We start from the raw sequence: 18,240 nt of genomic DNA on the forward strand, positions 1-18,240 counted from the left end.
CACACGGTGGCAGAATTTCTATTAAATCAGAGAAGCACATAGTGGTATGGCCATGCAGTACTAAAAAGTGACCACTTTGGTCTAAAATGATGAAAAAAATCAGATTTTTTTTTTTATTTTATTGGGAATCTTATATAGCAGAAAGTGAAAAATATTGGGTTTTTTTTTTTTTTTTTAGAATTGTAGCTCTTTTTTTGTTTATAGCGCAAAAAAAAAAAAAATTTCAGAGGTGATCAAATAGGAGAACGTTGCATTACTAAAATAAAAGGAAAGGGTTTTTTTTTTTTTTTTAAATAATACCTGTGCTGAGCGGGCGACCTCTTGTGTGCCCCTTGGCAAGGAGTCGGAAGCTAATGGAGATCACTGGGGTAGTGGTTCTCTCTACAGTAATTTCCAGCTTCTACCACAGGTATGGTATATACGGATTTACATTGGCCCAATATGGATCAGTGTAAAAATGTAAAAATTGGCATACCTGGAATTCAATTAAAAATAAATAATTTAGAAATGGATCAGAGAAGCACATAGTGGTAAGGACATGCAGTACTAAAAAGTGACCACACAGTGGCATCATTTCTCTTAAATCAGAGAAGCACATAGTGGTATGGACATGCAGTACTAAAAAGTGACCACACGGTGGCAGCATTTCTCTTAAATCAGAGAAGCACATAGTGGTATGGCCATGCAGTACTAAAAAGTGACCACTTTGGTCTAAAATGATGAAAAAAATCAGATTTTTATATTTTTTTTTATTGGGAATCTTCTATAGCAGAAAGTGAAAAATATTGTGTGTTTTTTTTTTTTTTTTTTTTTTTTTTAGAATTGTAGCTCTTTTTTTGTTTATAGCGCAAAAAAAAAAAAATTTCAGAGGTGATCAAATAGGAGAACGTTGCATTACTTAAATAAAAGGAAAGGGTTTGTTTTTTTTTAAATAATACCTGTGCTGAGCGGGCGACCTCTTGTGTGCCCCTTGGCAAGGAGACGGAAGCTAATGGAGATCACTGGGGTAGTGGTTCTCTCTACAGTAATTTCCAGCTTCTACCACAGGTATGGTATATACGGATTTACATTGGCCCAATATGGATCAGTGTAAAAATGTAAAAATTGGCATACCTGGAATTCAATTAAAAATAAATAATTTAGAAATGGATCAGAGAAGCACATAGTGGTATGGACATGCAGTACTAAAAAGTGACCACACGGTGGCAGCATTTCTCTTAAATCAGAGAAGCACATAGTGGTATGGACATGCAGTACTAAAAATAGACCACACGGTGGCAGCATTTCTCGTAAATCAGAGAAGCACATAGTGGTATGGCCATGCAGTACTAAAAAGTTACCACACGGTGGCAGAATTTCTATTAAATCAGAGAAGCACATAGTGGTATGGCCATGCAGTACTAAAAAGTGACCACTTTGGTCTAAAATGATGAAAAAAATCTGATTTTTATATTTTTTTTATTGGGAATGTTCTATAGCAGAAAGTGAAAAATATTGTTTCTTTTTTTTTAGAATTTTAGCTCTTTTTTTATTTATAGTGCATAATAAAAAAAAAAAAAAAAATGCAGTGGTGATCAAATACCACCAAAAGAAAGCTCTATTTGTGGGAATAATAAAACATCAATTTTATTTGGGTACAGCGTCGCACGACCGCGCAATTTTCCATTAAAGTAACAGTGCCATACCGCAAAAAAATGGCCTGGTCATTGGGGGGGGGGGAAGAATCCTTCCGGTCCAGAAGTGGTTAAAGGAGTACTGAGGCCGGCTGCTGCAGGGGATGTGTCACAATAGAGAACCAGGAAGGGGTCGGGATTCAACATCTGGATGTGCTTTGCATCCAATGTCCATGTGGATGCTTTCTATCTGAGCTTGTACCCAAAAAGATAACCTGCCAGAATCATTAAAAAAAATAATGGTAGCCACCACTGGCGTCTAATTTTGGAAGCTGCACCCCTTAATTTTTGCTTTACTGCTTAGTAAATCTCTAACCCAGCATTAATTTTCGGCCAATAAAATAAGCACTGCATTTATGAAGACCTGGAAAATAGAAAGGTCTGCAGAGCAAATGTAGCTCAATGTGTATTGATGGCTAGAGCCTGTGGACCATCATGTTGGTGTGCTGCTGTTGGATACTGAAAGCCTTCGATTTCTTAGTTCAAATCTGATGAGGTACCAGTAAAATGTTTTGTGGGCCACTAAATATGTTTCAATTGTTCTCATTATGTTATTTCAGTATATAGCTCTACAGAGCAGCTCTACTGCTGACCAGAGCCTGTGGTGCGTGTTGTAAGTGTGTTGCTGGTCACTGCATAAAGCCCTGGATTTCCTGGTTCGATTCCCTGATGAGGCTACACTTCTTATGTTTCAAAGGCTTAGGGAGCCTAGATCCATGATATAGGTCCACAAGCAACTGTTGCTGATGTGTTCTGGTTCTGTGGCGCAGTGTGTAGGCTCCTGAAGTTTGAACCAGTTCACTGCATAAAGCCCTGGATTTGTTAGTTCGATTCCCAGATGAGGCAACACTTTTATGTTTCAAAGGCTTAGACAGCCTAAATCCATGATATAGGTCCACAAGCAACGATTGCTGATGTCTTCTGGTTCTGTAGTGCGGTGTGTAGGCTCCTGACGTTTGAACCAGTGGGCTGTGGGTTCGATTCCCATGAGTGACCAAAGATGGTTACACAAAGTAGCACTTTGTGGTTTCAAAGTGTGAAGGGCGGCTGAATTTGGAAAGATGGTAATGAAGTGGACAAGACTTGCTGGTGGTGCGGACCACCAGTGGCTGGGCTTGGAAGGATGGCAATGAAGTGCACAAGACTTGCCTATGCTGGTGGTGCGGACCACCAGTGGCTGGGTGTGAGTGAGTCTGTGACACTAAGCCTGGGGCAGGAATACTGTGAAGAAAAAGGGCATGATGCTGAAAAATATGAGTTTCATGGGTTAAATGCCAAAAAAGTGTAAATTTACATCGTTTGTGATATTTCCCATGCCTTTGTAGCATGCTTACTACGCTCAGTGCCCCTTTGGCACAGTGCACTACTGCCTTTCATCACACTTCCCTATTTGGGGCACGGTGTCCACAGCCGGTGGCTTTCATTCACCTGGTTACTTCACGCTCACCTTTGGCCTATTAGGGTCCACAGCTGGTGGTTTTCACTCACATCGTTTCAAGGGCATCAACTTCACCACAATTCATATGGTGCCAAGGTCACCCACTTGATGGTTTCAAGCTGTACCTCATTTCATTGAGCCTTCATTCACATAGTGCCGAGGTCGCCCACATCATAGTTGGGAAGGTCTGCGTGCCTTAACCTCTCATTACACAGGGACGCCCCTTTGCCACCAAGCCTGTATTTGCTGTGCTCCCGCCAAACAGGTCTGAATTTGACATCTGTTTGATCTGCTTTGGGGATCGAACCTACGGCCTTCAGGTTCCACAGCCACCGCCCTACATGCTGCGCCACAGACTTGGATGCTCAAACTTGCCAGCAGTGCCTATACATCCTAAATTGAAGCTGCAAAGTGTAGTAAGCCATAGCAACCGATATGAAGAGGATTCAAAAGACAATTAGTTGCTATTGGTTTCAACAGTACAACGTTAATAAATAAATCTTAAGACGTGACCAGCTAAGGATTTGAACTCATGAACCTTTTGTTTGGGAGCTCACCAACATAACCCCAAGGCTATAGTCTCAGATGATCCGGCCCCTCGAGCCATAGTTGTAATATCATGAACACCATCAGTGGTGTCTCAGGCATGTCAAGCCAGAGTTGTAATATCATGGACATACCATATCATCAGTGGATTAATGTTCAAACATACTAAATAGCCATCATCTAACAAAACCTAGTCACCCAGTTGACCTTCCAAAGGATATTCCCATTTGGTAAAACCATATTTTCAAGAATAAGTTACTTTGAGCATTATCTTAATTTTCTTGCAAAGTACAATAACCCAAAGCAACCATAATGAAATAATACCTAGTCTGAAAGTTGATTGGGTATTATGGGCTTCTTCACTATTTGGAAATTAAATGAATAATGGGAACGTGGTTGCTTGCGGATTCGAACTTGCACATTTCTCGTTAGTGAGAACAGCAGTATACATGCAGAGCCATTGTCTCAGATGGTGGGTGGAGCCTAATACTAGAGCTTTAATATTCTGAAATCACACATGACTAGGGGCTTAATAGTTGAATATTATACTAAATTTCTAGAATTGCTATGAAGAGGATTGGTTGCTATTAGTTTCAGCAGTTTGTACAGAATTAATAAATAAGTGAAACTGGAAAGGTGAGTTTTGAACTCACGACCATCTTGTTCAGGAGATCGCCACCATACCCCCAAGGCTATAGCCTCATATGGTGGGTAGAGTGTCAAACCAGAGTAGTAAGATCATGACATACCATATGATCAATGGATTAATGTTCAAACATTGTGATAAATAGCCATCATCTAACAAAAACTAGTCTCCCAGTTGACCCTCCAAAGGATATTCCCATCAGGTAAAACCGTATTTTCAAGAATACGTTACTTTGAGTATTATCTTAATTTGCTTGCAAAGTACAATAACCCAAAGCAACCATAATGAAATAATACCTAGTCTGAAAGTTGATTGGTTATTATTGGCTTCTTCAATATTTGGAAATTTAATAAACGGATAATGGGAACGTGGATGCTTGAGGATTCGAACTTGCACATTTCTCGTTGGTGAGAACAGCAGTATACATGCAGAGCCATTGTCTCAGATGGTGGGTGGTGGCCTAACACTAGAGCTTTAATATCCTTAAATCACACATGACTAGGGACTTAATAGTTGAATATTATACTAAATTGCTAGAATTGCTATGAAGAGGATTTTTTGCTATTAGTTTCAGCAGTTTGTACAACATTAATAAATAAGTGAAACTGGAAAGGTGAGATTTGAACTCACAACCATCTCATTCAGGAGATGACCATCATACCCCCAAGGCTATAACCTCATATGGTAGGTGCAGCCTCGTAGGTGCAGCCTCAAACCAGAGTAGTAATATCATGACATACCATATGATCAATGGATTATTTTTCAAACATTGTGCTAAATAGCCATCATCTAACAAAAACCTAGTCTCCCAGTTGACCTTCCAAAGGATATTCCCATCTGGTAAAGGGTATTTTTAAGAATACGTTACCTTGGGCATTATCTGTTTCTTGAAAATATTTTGATCACTATTGTATATTGATTTTATGTTTAGGCTCGGTTCACACTACGTCGCTCCGACTTAGGGGGCGACCTGTGAAGTCGCGTGCACCGCGACTTCGGCACGACTTGAACGGACTTCATAAAATGAATGTCTATGCAAGTCGCCCCGAAGTAGTACAGGACCCTTTTTCTAAGTCGGAGCGACTTGTGTCGCTCCTATTAGAACCGGTCCTGTGCTAATCAATGGACCGCGACATACCGCGACTTGCCAGGCTGACCAAGTCCCCTGACAAGTCGTAATAGTGTGAACCGGCACTTAAAGCTGCGGCACTATTTGTTGATTGCTTCAATTTTGTACACAGTAGTTGGGAGCAGGACCTGATTTATTAGCGCGAGAGCCTGCCTGATTTTGGTTTAAAACACCAAACAGGTTTGGGGGGGGGGGGGGTAACACCACCCCCCCTTCATCAGGGCTCAACACAGGATAGACCTTTGATGGACTTAATGAAGTCGCCATTGCTGCTCAACAATTGCTGCCAAGTTGTTACTCCATGTGAACAGTTCAATACTGGTTCTAATATGGATCTGTGAAGTCACTGTCCTTCTAAGACTTATCCTGGGTTGATCCCTGATGAAGGGGGAGTGGTGTTTCCCCCCTGAAAAGTGTTGATGATTTTGAATGACTTTTTTTTTGTATCAACAATTAAAATTATCTTGGACTTTTTCATCTGTTCTGGTGTTCCTTTCTGTTATTCCAGCGGTTATAGTCACTTCCGTCTGCCATCACGTGCCCCCTTGCTGTAGCTCTGCATACACTGTTACAGTCATGATTGTCTCCTTATCTCGATGTCCCCTCAGTGCTATTGGAGTCTTCAGGACCTGTCCGCCCCCAAACTATATTACACTAGAAACTGGAGAAATACTGCCACAATGTAAGCCATACGAACCTATATATCTTACTGTTTAATAGATACACATTAGATCAATATCTCAATATTTTTAACTTGATTTTGCTTGCTTGAAGATAAGTATACTTGTCCCCTCATTGTTCAACGGTCCTGAAGAAGCTAATTTTCGAAACGTGTTGACCTCTCATTGGACAAGAGTATTAGTAACATCCATTCATATTCTGTTTGCAGTATATTTCTCATAATTTTGGCTAAATTGTAGGGGATATATGCATAGCACCAATGTTCAAGGGATGACCGTGATTAGAGGGTCTATCCCTTGCTCTATTCTTGTTTTAAACAATATACATTTTTATACTACTTGTCCCTTACATTGGTGATCAGTGGGAAGAATTCTCCTTACATTGGTGGTCAGTGGGAAGAATGCTCCTTACATTGGTGATCAGTGGGAAGAATGCCCCTTACATTGGTGGTCAGTGGGAAGAATGTCCCTTACATTGGTGGTCAATGGGAAGAATGTTCCTTACATTGGTGATCAGTGGGAAGAATGTTCCTTACATTGGTGATCAGTGGGAAGAATGCTCCTTACATTGGTGATCACTGGGAAGAATGTTCCTTACATTGGTGATCAGTGGGAAGAATGCTCCTTACATTGGTAGTCAGTGGGAAGAATGTCCCTTACATTGGAGGTCAGTGGGAAGAATGCTCCTTACATTGGTGGTCAGTGGGAAGAATGTTCCTTACATTGGTGATCAGTGGGAAGAATGTTCCTTACATTGGTGATCAGTGGGAAGAATGCTCCTTACATTGGTGATCAGTGGGAAGAATGCTCCTTACATTGGTGGTCAATGGGAAGAATGTTCCTTACATTGGTGATCAGTGGGAAGAATGTTCCTTACATTGGTGATCAGTGGGAAGAATGCTCCTTACATTGGTGATCAGTGGGAAGAATGCTCCTTACATTGGTGGTCAGTGGGTAGACATCTTACTGACTACCCTCTTACTATATGGTCAAAGCATTTTCTGTTTTTTTCCAGTGAAGGGAACTGTGACTACTACAGCATGCAAAGACATTTTAGACATTTGTGCTCTTCCAGCCTTGTGGTAGCAGTTTGGTGAAGGCCTTTATCTGTTCCAGTACAAATATGCCCATGTGAGCAAAGTAAGCACCATAAAGACAAGGCTTGACCAGTTTGGTTGGGGGAACTCGAGTGGCCTGATCAGAAACCAGTCCTCAACTCTATTGAACACCTTTGGGATGAATTGGAACATGGACTGTGAGCCAGGTCTTCTAATCCAACATCAATATCTACCTCAACTCTACTACGTAAACACATCTGAGGTCAGGTCTGCTTATCCAACATCTGTATCTGACCTCAACCCTACTGAAAACCTTTGGGAACAGGTCTTCTCGTCCAATATCAGTACCTGACCTTAACCCTACTGAACACCTTTGGGATCAGGTCTTCTAATCTAACATCATATATCTATATCGACTCTACTAAACACCTTTAGGATCAGGTCTTCTTATCCAACATCAGTACCTGACCTCAACCCTACTGAAAACCTTCGGGAACAGGTCTTCTCATCCAGTATCATTACATGACCTTAACCCTACAGAACACCTTTGGGATCAGGTCTTCTAATCCAACATCATATATCTACCTCAACTCTACTGAACACCTTTGGGATCAGGTCTTCATATCCAATATCAATATCTACCTCAACTCTACTAAACACCTTTGGGATTGGGTCTTCTAATCTAATCCAACATCAGTACCTGACTTCAACCCTACTGAAAACCTTTGGAAACAGGTCTTCTTATCCAATATCAGTACCTGACCTTAACCCTACTGAACACTTTTGGGACGAATTGGAACTCTAATGGTGGGCCACATTCTTCATCAGTACCTGATCTCACAAAAAAAAGAATAATTCACACTCCAAAATCTTGTAGAAAACCTTCCTAGAAATGTGAAAGATGCTGTAACCAAGAAGGGTGTAACTCCACATTAATGTCCATGATTTTGGAATGGGGTGTCCAACAAGATCATATAGGAGAGATGGTAAGGTGTCAAACTTTTGGCTTGTCATCATCAGAATACCCAACACCCTGAAAAATGCCATGCAGCTTTCGCTGGAGTACATGTAGTCAGGAAGTGGCTGCGAAGAGGTTTTGGAAGATCAGTAGTACTTAAATGAAACTAAAACTATTATTTTAAAAAGAAAAAAGACAGTTGCTTATAAAACAACCAAATGGTATCCAGTGCATGTTTACTACTTTAATGTCCCATGTGTTATGTGAATGGACTTGAAAATGAAGAGAAAGTGGCATAATGATGGAATCTCCTTATTGTTTTCATAGCTTGGTCTAGATTATGTATGAAGTTTATTAAGGACAAATCTGAAAGAAGATTTTTGCCTCTATGCTTGAAAAATATTAAAAATATAAAAGTTTCTTTCTTCATCCCCCCTCCTCTCCTCTTTCCATTCTTTTCCCCTTTTGCTCTCCTCTACTCTCTTCATTATCTCTCACTCTCTCTTCTCTTCTTTCCCCTCCTTTCTTCTTTACCTCTCCTCTCTTTTATTTTTCTCCTTTTCTCTTTCTCCTCCCCCCTTTCTCTCTCTCCCTCCCAGTTATATCTCTCTCTTCTCCTCACCCCCTTCTCTCGCTCTCCTCTTCTCTCTCCTTTATCTCTCTTCTTCCCCCTTTCAACTCCCTCTCTTTTTCTCCTTTCCGTCCTCTCTTCTCCCTCTATTCTCTCTCTCCATCTTCTCCTCGCCTCCTTCTCTCTCCCCTCTCTTTTCTCCTTTCTCTCTCTCACTCTCCTTTCTCCCTCCTTTTATCTCCCTCTCTCCTCCCCCTTTCTCTCTCCTCTCCCTCTCTCTTTTACTCACCTCCCCTCTATCTCTCCTCTCCCTTTCTCATCTCCTCTTTTCCCCTTTCTCTCTCTCTCTCTCCTTTATCTTTCCTCTCCCCCCTTTCATCTTCCTCTCTCCTCCCCCTTTCTCACTCTCCTTTCTCTCTTTTACTCACCTCCCCTCTATCTCTCCTCTCCCTTTCTCATCTCCTCTTTTCTCCTTTATCTCTCCTCTCCCTGTTTCCTCTCATCTCTCTTTCCGCTCTCCTTTCTCTATCATCTCCCCCCCCTTCTTTCTTCTACTCCTCTTCTCTTTCTCTCTCTCCTCTCCCCTTTCTCTCTCTCGCTCTCTTTTATCTCTCTCTATCTTCTCTTCACCTCCTATCTTCTCCTAACCTTCTTCTCTCTATCTTCTCTTCTTTCTCTCTCTCTCCTCTCTTTTATCTCTCCTCTCCCCTTTCATCTCCCTCTCTCTCCTTTCCTTTCTTATTTTCCTCTCCTCTTTCTCTCTCTTCCCTCTTCCTCACCTCATTTTCTCCCTCCTCTCTCATCTCATCCTTTCCTCTTCTCTCTCCTTTATCCCTTCTCTTTCCACTTTCATGGCACTCTATCTCCTCTCTCTCTCTTCTACTTACTTTCTTCTCTCTCTTCTTTCTCTCTCCTCTACCCGTCTCTTTCTCGTGCCCTCTTTTTTTCCTCTCTCCTCCTCTCTCTCCCTCTTTTTTCCCTCTCTCTCCTCTCTTTTCTTCTCCCACTTTCTCTACCTCTCTCCTCATCTTCGCTCTCTATGTCCCTCTCCCCCCCCTCCCTCTCTCCCTCTTTGTCTTCTCTCCCCCCAAAATTCAAATAAGCTTCTCTGGTAGGACTGATACATTTTAGCATTGCCAAAGCGATTGAGGAGATTATGTAGAGTGGTTGTGAAGGGGTGGAGATTGGGGGGGGGGGGGTGAGTAGGAATATCTCTCCCTTTCTCGTTCCGTCTTTCTTCTTCTCTCTCTCTTTATCTCTCCTCCTCTCTCATTTTTTTTTCTCCATCTCTGTTGAACGTTTCCCGCACCCAGACATATGCCAGTCTCCTTGGACCTCTGCCTGAAGCATTGCGTCATGAGAAGCACCAAGTGCTGACAACTATTTGGAGTCGCCATTACTTTGTAAACACTCGTACTATACTCCAATAAAGGCCAGACTTTCCCCAATGCAGACATTTCATTATCCGAAAAAGAAAAGAATTCAAAACTACCACCAAGAAAGGAACACAAGAAAGGCGATAAAGATAAAATACTTTCCACGTCAGGCACTGCCTAGAAGAATTGCTGGCTGACTTTGTATCCTTCTAATATACGGATAGGCAATATTAAATTACTAAATAGTTACATAGTCTGGTTGAAAAAAAAAAAAAAGACACAAGTCCACTATTGCAACTTTTCTGTTGGATTTCCCCTTCTAGAGGGACTCCATACTTTGTTTATTTTTGTACCTGTATGTCGCTGCCTACCACCACATTTAAGGCCCACACGCATGAGTTGCTGGTTGTCAAGTGGTTAAAGATGAACTCTAGACACAAATGTTCTCATTTAAATATATTCTTTAATAGCCACAAAGGATATAAATCCACTCTATGTGCATTAAATGCCTTTACAAGCCCAGATTCTACTTTGTAAAAGTAGCCGTGACATCATCACTGTGCTGTACATAGCCTGTGTAGAGAGCAGAGCTGTAGGAGGGACCCAGCAGGCTCCACCCACTACAGGTTGCCTACAGAAAACAGGAGGGGCGGAGACAAGACCAGTCATCCTTCACAAGGAAAGAGAGCAGAGCTATGGGAGGGGCCCAGCAGGCTCCACCCTCGACAGGAAACTACAGGAGGGGCCGGAGCCAAGACTAGTCACCCTGCCCAACGAGAGAGAGAGCAGGGCTGTGGGAGGGGCCCAGCAGGCTCCAAACTCTACAGGAGGGGGTGGAGCCAAGGCTAGTCACCCTTCGCAAGGAGAGAGCGCAAAGCTGTGGAAGGGGCCCAGCAGGATCCATCCTCTACAGAAAACTACAGGAGGGGCTAGAGCCAAGACCAATCACCCTTTGCAAGGAAAGAGAGCAGACCTGTGGGAGGGGCCCAGCAGGATCCACCCTCTACAGGAAACTACAGGAGGAGGTGGAGCCAAGACTAGTCACCCTGCACAAGGAGAGAGAGCAGAGCTGTGGGATGGACCAGCAGGCTCCACCTTCTACAGGAAAGGAGAGAAGGGGGTGGAGCCAAGACCAGTCATCCTGCACAAGAAGAGAGAGCAGAACTGTGGGAGGGGCCAGCAGGCTCCAACTTCTACAGGAAACAATAGAAGGGGGTGGAGCCAAGACCAGTCATCCTGCACAAGGAGAGAGAGCAGAACTGTGGGAGGGGCCCAGCAGGCTCCATCCTCTACAGCAGGGATATGCAAACTGTGGCCCTGCAGCTGTTGCAAAACTACAAGTCCCATCATGCCTGCCTCTGGGTGTCATGCTTGTGGCTGTCAGAGTCTTGCTATGCCTCATGGGACTTGTAGTTCTGCAACATCTGGAGGGCCAGAGTTTGCATATCCCTGCTCTACAGGATACTACAGGAGGGGGTGGAGCTGAGACCAGTCACCCTGCACAAGGAGAGAGCGCAGAGCTGTGGGATGGACCAGCAGGCTCCACCCTCTACAGGAAAATAGAGAAGGGGTGGAGCTGAGACCAGTCACCCTGCACAAAGAGAGAGAGCAGAGCTGTGGGAGGGGAACAGCAGGCCCCACCCTCTACAGGAAACTACAGGAGGGGGTAGAGACGAGACCAGTCACCCTGCACAAGGAGAGAGGGCAGCAGTGAGCGGTCTTTATTACAGGAAGGAAGTCTTACACTGGATGGTCTGGAAGGAATACACAAATCACACCGAGATTCAAGACGAATACACATGATGAATGGATTTAGATGATATTCCCTTATCCCGGAGTTCAGCTCTAGGTTTTAGGAAATTAAGTAAAAAAAGAGCACAAAAATTGTCCATTCCGTCTGTCTGGAAGTAGCTGTATATAACGAAGATTGTAGTAATCCCTCATCTCTTATCGATGACGTCGGCTCTCATTTCCTTCCTTCCACCAGAATGATATGATAGCCAAATTTAGTCTTCACGGGGGGATCGGTGTAGACGGGTTTGTCCATGGTGCTCACAGGCAGAGCAAAGGCCGCCTCCTGGAAAGGTCCCACCATCGATCCTCTGGTCATCCAGCCCAAGTCCCCCTGGAAGAGGCATCAGAAACAATGAATCGTTAGCTACCTGTAAGATGTCAGAGCGTTAGATAAAAGTAAGGAAGACAAAAGATAAAATTTTGGAACTTTCGCTTCTCAGTTCACTATGTGGCACATATACAGTAAATGACAGGTTCACTTCAATATTAGTTTACATCCTCAAGCCTTGACTTACCCCTTGCCTGGCCTTGTCCTCACTGTATTGCGTGGCCACTTCACTGAATCTCACTCCAGATTTGAGCTTCTCCATGGCTTCCATGACTTTCCCATGCTTTTCACACAGGATGTGTCTAACCTGGAAGAATAAAAGTCATGGGTGATAGGAATCCCTTTGGCAGCGGGTATTCTGGTGGAGGCTGGGGTGGTAAAAGTCAATGAAGAGGTATGGGGGTGGTAAAAGTCAATGAAGAGGTATGGGGGTGGTAAAAGTCAATGAAGAGGTATGGGGGTGGTAAAAGTCAATGAAGAGGTATGGGGGTGGTAAAAGTCAATGAAGAGGTATGGGGGTGGTAAAAGTCAATGAAGAGGTATGGGGGTGGTAAAAGTCAATGAAGAGGTATGGGGGTGGTAAAAGTCAATGAAGAGGTATGGGGGTGGTAAAAGTCAATGAAGAGGTATGGGGGTGGTAAAAGTCAATGAAGAGGTATGGGGGTGGTAAAAGTCAATGAAGAGGTATGGGGGGGGCGCTAGAGGGTCACTGAAAGCGGTAGGGCATTTAAAAAAAAAAATCTCCTGCAAGGCAACGGCATAATGCGCACGGTCACCACTGACAGGGCTTCTATTTCCCCCGGTCTTCCGTCTGGATTTGCGGGCTCCATGAGTATGAATGACGGAGCAGCGCGGGTGTCAAGGCCCCAGAATGGAGAGTCACTGAAAATCTATGTGGGGAAGGGGGGGGGGGGTGTTGGTAGAGGGTCACTAAAGATGTATGGGGGAGGGTGGTGACGAATCACTGATAAGGTATTTGGGGTAGAAGGTAGAAGGAGGTCACTAAAGACGTTTGGGGGTGGGGAGAAGAAGGTGATAGAGGGTCACTGAAGATATATTGGAGGGAAGGTAGTAAGTGGTTGCTGAAAAGGTATGGGGGTGGTAGAGAGTCACTGAAGATGTAAGTGGGGGGGGGGGGATGTTAGAGGGTCACTGAAGAGGTATGTTGGGTAGTAAGAGGTCAACGAAGAGGTACGGTGGAGGGGTAGGGTGATAGAGGGTCACTGAAGAGGTATGGGGAGGGGGGTAGGGTGCCAAGGGGCCACTGAAAAGGTATGGGGGTGGAGTGATAGAAACTCACTAAAGATGTATTGGGGGGGGGGGAGGTGGTAGAGGGTCACTGAAGAGGTGTGGGGGATGGAAGGTGGTAATGGGTCAATGAAGAGGTATTTTGGGGGGGGGGGGGGGTAGAGAGTCACTGAAGATCTATCGGGGGGGGGGTGAGTGGGGGAGGGTTAAAGGTGGTAGGAGGTCACTGCAGAGGTATGGGGGGTGGGGGGGGTAAGGTTGGTGAGGGGTCAATGAGAATGTATGGGGGAGCGGAGTGGAGAGTCCCTAAAGATATACTGGGGGGGGGGGGGGGGCGTAGGTTGGTAGAGGGCCGGCCAGTGAAGATGTATTGGGGGGAGGTAGTAGGAGGTCAATGATGAGGTATGGGGGGACTGTGGTTAGAGGGTCACTTAAGAGGTATGGGAAAAGGAGGGGGGGGGGGGGAGTAGATGGTAGGGGGTACAGAAGGGGCATTGGGGGGGGGGGGGGGGGGAGTATGGTAGGTGGTCACTGAACACATATGGGGGGGGGTGGTAGGTCTGTTGGGGGGGGGGGGGGAGAAGAGGGTTCGAGAGTCACTGCAGATGTATCTTGGGGGGGCTGGGTGGTGGGGGGGGGTTTCATGAGGTATGGTGGGTAGAAGGTGTTAGGAGGTCACTGGAGCACTGGAGAGATAAGAGGTGGGGGGGGGGGGGAGAAGGTGGTAGAGGGACAATAGAGATGTATAGGTGTGGGGGGGGGGGGGGAGGTGGCAGGAGGTCATGAAGAGATATGAGGGGTGGGGGGGGGGGCTGTGGTTAGGGGGATCACTGAAGACGTATGGGGGAAGGGGGGAGATGATGGTAGGGGTGATTACAGAAGAGGCATGGGGGGAGGGGAGCGTAATAAGTGATCACTGAAGATGTATGGGGGGAGGGTGGTAGAGGGTCATTGAAGGGTGCGTATGCGCGCTGCCGGCCAACTGCTTCCGCTGTGACTGGACCCAGTGGGAGCCAATCAGTGGGTCCGGCAGACCCAATGTTCTCCGGCACCTGGCGATTGTTCCCGGGAGAGGCAGAACAGCGATCTGCCTAAGGCGCCGTTCTCTGAAAGGGGAAGATGGAGATCCTGTGATTCTGCTAAGCAGGAACACGGATCTCTGTTTTCCCCCAGTCATAGCACATCCCCCACAGTTAGTAAGAACTCCCTAGGAATATATTTAACCCTTTGATTTCCCCTGATGTTATCCCCTTCCCTGCCAGTTTCATTAGTACAGTGACAGTGCACTTTTTTTTAGCACTGATCCTGGTATTAGTGTCACTGGTCCCCAAAAAAGTGTCAGGGTCAGATTTGTCCGCCGCAGACTATTCAGATTATTCTGGAGGGGTCCAAGCAATAGGCAGAGGGGAGGAGACCAGTCCAAGGACAGGGTCACCTGTGCACATGGGACCTTCCGATCCCCCATCTTCATCCTGATAATGGAAGTGATAGCTCCCCCCCCGCCCCCCCCAGTGTTGGCCACTACAGGTGGGACGCCCACATATCACACGGTCTCCATTATGAGGACATTTCACCTTCACAGCGGTTCCACCTTTCGGAGTCGCAGTCTTCTTGTCTGCAGCTTCGCCTCCAGCAGCTCCTCCTCCGCCCCCACCTGGTAAGAGAAACTTTATTTAGATAGAACAGAGGGTTTATCCTGACAGTATATTGAAGGAAATACTCGGCACACAGCGGCACTCTATGGCCGCATACAAACCAAATATCTGCAGCCAGAGTCCCCAACTATATGTATGTGATGGTACTGAGGGATATGAGGGGGGTATGGGAGTCACTGGAGGGGTAGAGGGAACACTAGAAGGATATCAGGGGTAAGGGGTCACTGGAGGGATATGGGGGGGTTAGGGGGTCACTGAAGGTATATGAGGGGGTCACTGGAGGGTTGGAGGTATCACAGGAGGGATATGGGGGGGGTCACTGGAGGGGTATGGGGCATTATTAGAGGTATATGGGTGGTCACTGGAGGGATATGGGAGGGGGTTAGAGGGTCATTGGAGGGTGTGGGGGGTCACTGAAGGGATATAGCATAACACTATTGGAGGGATATGGGGGGTTACGTAAGGGATATGGGGTCACTGGATGGATATGGGGGGTAGGGGGGTCACTAGAGTGGTATAGGGGTGGGTTAGGGGGTCACTGAAGAGATACAAGGGAGGGGTATAAGGGGTGGGTTGCTGGAGATATATATAGGGGGGTTAGGGGGTCACTGGAGGGATATGGGGGGGGGGTCACTGGAGGGATATGGGGGGGGGGGATCACTGTTGGGATATGGGGGGGGGGGTCACTGGAGGGATATGGGGGGGGGGTCACTGGAGGGATATGGGGGGGGGGTCACTGGAGGCTTAATAAAGGGATATAGGGGGGGTCATTGGAGGGATATAGGGGGGGGGGCACTGGACGGATATAGGAGGTCAGGGGGGGGTCACTGGAGGGGTATTATTGGGTTAGGGGGGTCACTGGAGGGATATGGGGGCGGGGTCACTGGAGGGATATGGGGGGGGGATCACTGTTGGGATATGGGGGGGGGGGGGGTCACTGGAGGGATATGGGGGGGGTCACTGGAGGGATATGGGGGGGGGTCACTGGAGGGATATGGGGGGGGTCACTGGAGGGATATGGGGGGGGGGGGTCACTGGAGGGATATGGGGGGGGTCACTGGAGGAATATGGGGGGGGGTCACTGGGGGGATATGGGGGGGGGGTCACTGGAGGGATATGGGGGGGGGGGTCACTGGAGGCTTAATAAAGGGATATAGGGGGGGTCATTGGAGGGATATAGGGGGGGGGCACTGGACGGATATAGGAGGTCAGGGGGGGGGTCACTGGAGGGGTATTATTGGGTTAGGGGGGTCACTGGAGGGATATGTGGGGGGGGGTCACTGGAGGGATATGGGGGGGGGTCACTGGAGGGATATGGGGGGGGGGGTCACTGGAGGCTTAATAAAGGGATATAGGGGGGGTCATTGGAGGGATATAGGGGGGGGGGGCACTGGACGGATATAGGAGGTCAGGGGGGGGTCACTGGAGGGGTATTATTGGGTTAGGGGGGTCACTGGAGGGATATGGGGGGGGGGGTCACTGGAGGGATATGGGGGGGGGTCACTGGAGGGATATGGGGGGGGGGGGTCACTGGAGGCTTAATAAAGGGATATAGGGGGGGTCATTGGAGGGATATAGGGGGGGGGGGCACTGGACGGATATAGGAGGTCAGGGGGGGGTCACTGGAGGGGTATGGGGGGAGGGGACTGTACACAAACAATAATGGATGGATGTAAATGTGCGGTAAGATGTATGGTTATGGATCTCTATGACACTCCTGGTTGCGGTGATGATCTCCTCCCCGGACTCACCTTTCCCTCCCTTCCCTCCTTTCCCTTTCGGCGGCATGACACCTGGAGACACCGGAGCCGGAAGTGAGATGAGAGCAGCCGGAAGTGACAAACGACATAGTCATCACGTGACCGGACTGTGATTGGGAGGAGCCGAATAACATTACAGCCGTTGTACAAATCATCACACAGCCCCGCCCACACCTCCGCCTCCAGCGGCTCCTCCCCCAGCCAGGACGTTCCATTAACCTCTTCCTTACCAGCACCTTCTCTGCCATTATCTTCTATTAACCCCTTCCTTTATCATCTCCTTCCATTAACCCTTTTCATACCAGCATCTTTCACCATAGCTCCCATCTGGTCCCTCTGTCCCTCTTCCCTCCTCATTCGTCCCTCATGCTGCTCTGATCTATAGAATTGTATATAAAATGCATTTTTTATCTTTCAAAAAGTGTTTCCCGGTGCCAAACCTTTCATCCCATTTCTAAATTGCTGCATCTGTAAATGTCAAAAGCCAAAATAAAGGAATAGAAGTATTAAAAACAAAACTTCTGGGTTTAGCTGATCTTTTTTTTTTTTTTAATTCTCTTTTAAGGGGGCGTGGCAGGGGGTGTGTCCTATGCCTACATACTTTTGCTAATAGGTGTCCCTCATTCCCATCTCAAAAAGTTAGGAGATGCACTTTCACTAATGGAGGCGGCTGGCAATGAAAGGGTTAATGGGAGCTGCCAGTGACAAAAGCTGCAAAATCCTGTCTTCTCTGATCCTCTCCTTCTTCCATTGTCCCCAAATTATCTCCCACTAGAACAGAGGCTAGGGGACAAGCTGCACATGCTCAGTTCGGTGTGTATTGATAGAGGTTTTTTTTTTTCATTGGGGGATTGTAGGCATCCAAACCTGCAAAACTAATTTCAGGGAGGTGGCAAACTCACAACCAGTTATTAAAAAACATATTGCAACAATTTACACGCGCTAATGCACATACCTTTTCTACTTATTTTGCAGACTGCTGGCAGCTCTGGTTCCTGGTCGAGGACAGTGGAGGCAACTACAAGAACCCAGGGGGTGCTCACAGTTTCAGAAGGCAGATTTGGACCTCCAGTTAGTGATGACATACGCCACCTACTTCTTTTATGGAACTCCATCTACTTCTTCTACAGAACTCCACCTACATCTTTTACAGAACTCCACCTACTTCTTTCACAAAATCCTGCTGCCCTAAGCACTTTTCCAAGGGTACCCTTATGTTTAATGAAGCCTTGGTTCCTGGTGAGGACAGTGGGGGCAACTGCGAGCACCCAGCTGCAGAAGGCAGATTTGGACCTCCAGTTAGCGAAGACATACTCCACCTACTTCTTCTACAGAACTCCACCTACTTCTTTTACGGAACTCCATCTACTTCTTCTACCG

At 46.3% G+C, this 18,240-nt stretch overlaps 1 protein-coding gene across 1 annotated transcript; it reads right to left on the reverse strand.

The window, feature by feature from the left end:
- Nucleotides 1–11,834: 11,834 nt before the first annotated feature.
- On the reverse strand, nucleotides 11,835–16,910 carry PIN4 (peptidylprolyl cis/trans isomerase, NIMA-interacting 4). Its single transcript, XM_082264713.1, has 4 exons — nucleotides 16,852–16,910; nucleotides 15,020–15,099; nucleotides 12,385–12,504; nucleotides 11,835–12,200 (listed from the first exon to the last, which is right to left on the reverse strand). The coding sequence occupies exons 1-4, from the start codon at nucleotides 16,886–16,888 to the stop codon at nucleotides 12,042–12,044; spliced, it is 396 nt and encodes a 131-aa protein (XP_082120839.1). The 5' UTR covers nucleotides 16,889–16,910; the 3' UTR covers nucleotides 11,835–12,041.
- Between the last annotated feature and the right edge of the window lie 1,330 nt (nucleotides 16,911–18,240).

Source organism: Pelophylax lessonae (genome assembly GCF_965119305.1).
Source record: "Pelophylax lessonae genome assembly, chromosome: 7".
In the NCBI taxonomy this organism is placed as follows: Eukaryota; Metazoa; Chordata; class Amphibia; order Anura; family Ranidae; genus Pelophylax; species Pelophylax lessonae.

What these genes read in the sequence shown, in the direction of transcription:
- PIN4 (XM_082264713.1), bottom strand. Translation starts at nt 16,888, where the DNA reads ATGCCGCCGAAAGGGAAAGGAGGGAAGGGAGGGAAAG. An exon ending in AGGAGGGAAGGGAGGGAAAG is followed by an intron (nt 15,100 to 16,851) that starts GTGAGTCCGGGG and finishes TTCTCTTACCAG; the next exon opens with GTGGGGGCGGAGGAGGAGCT. An exon ending in AGGACAAGGCCAGGCAAGGG is followed by an intron (nt 12,201 to 12,384) that starts GTAAGTCAAGGC and finishes TGCCTCTTCCAG; the next exon opens with GGGGACTTGGGCTGGATGAC.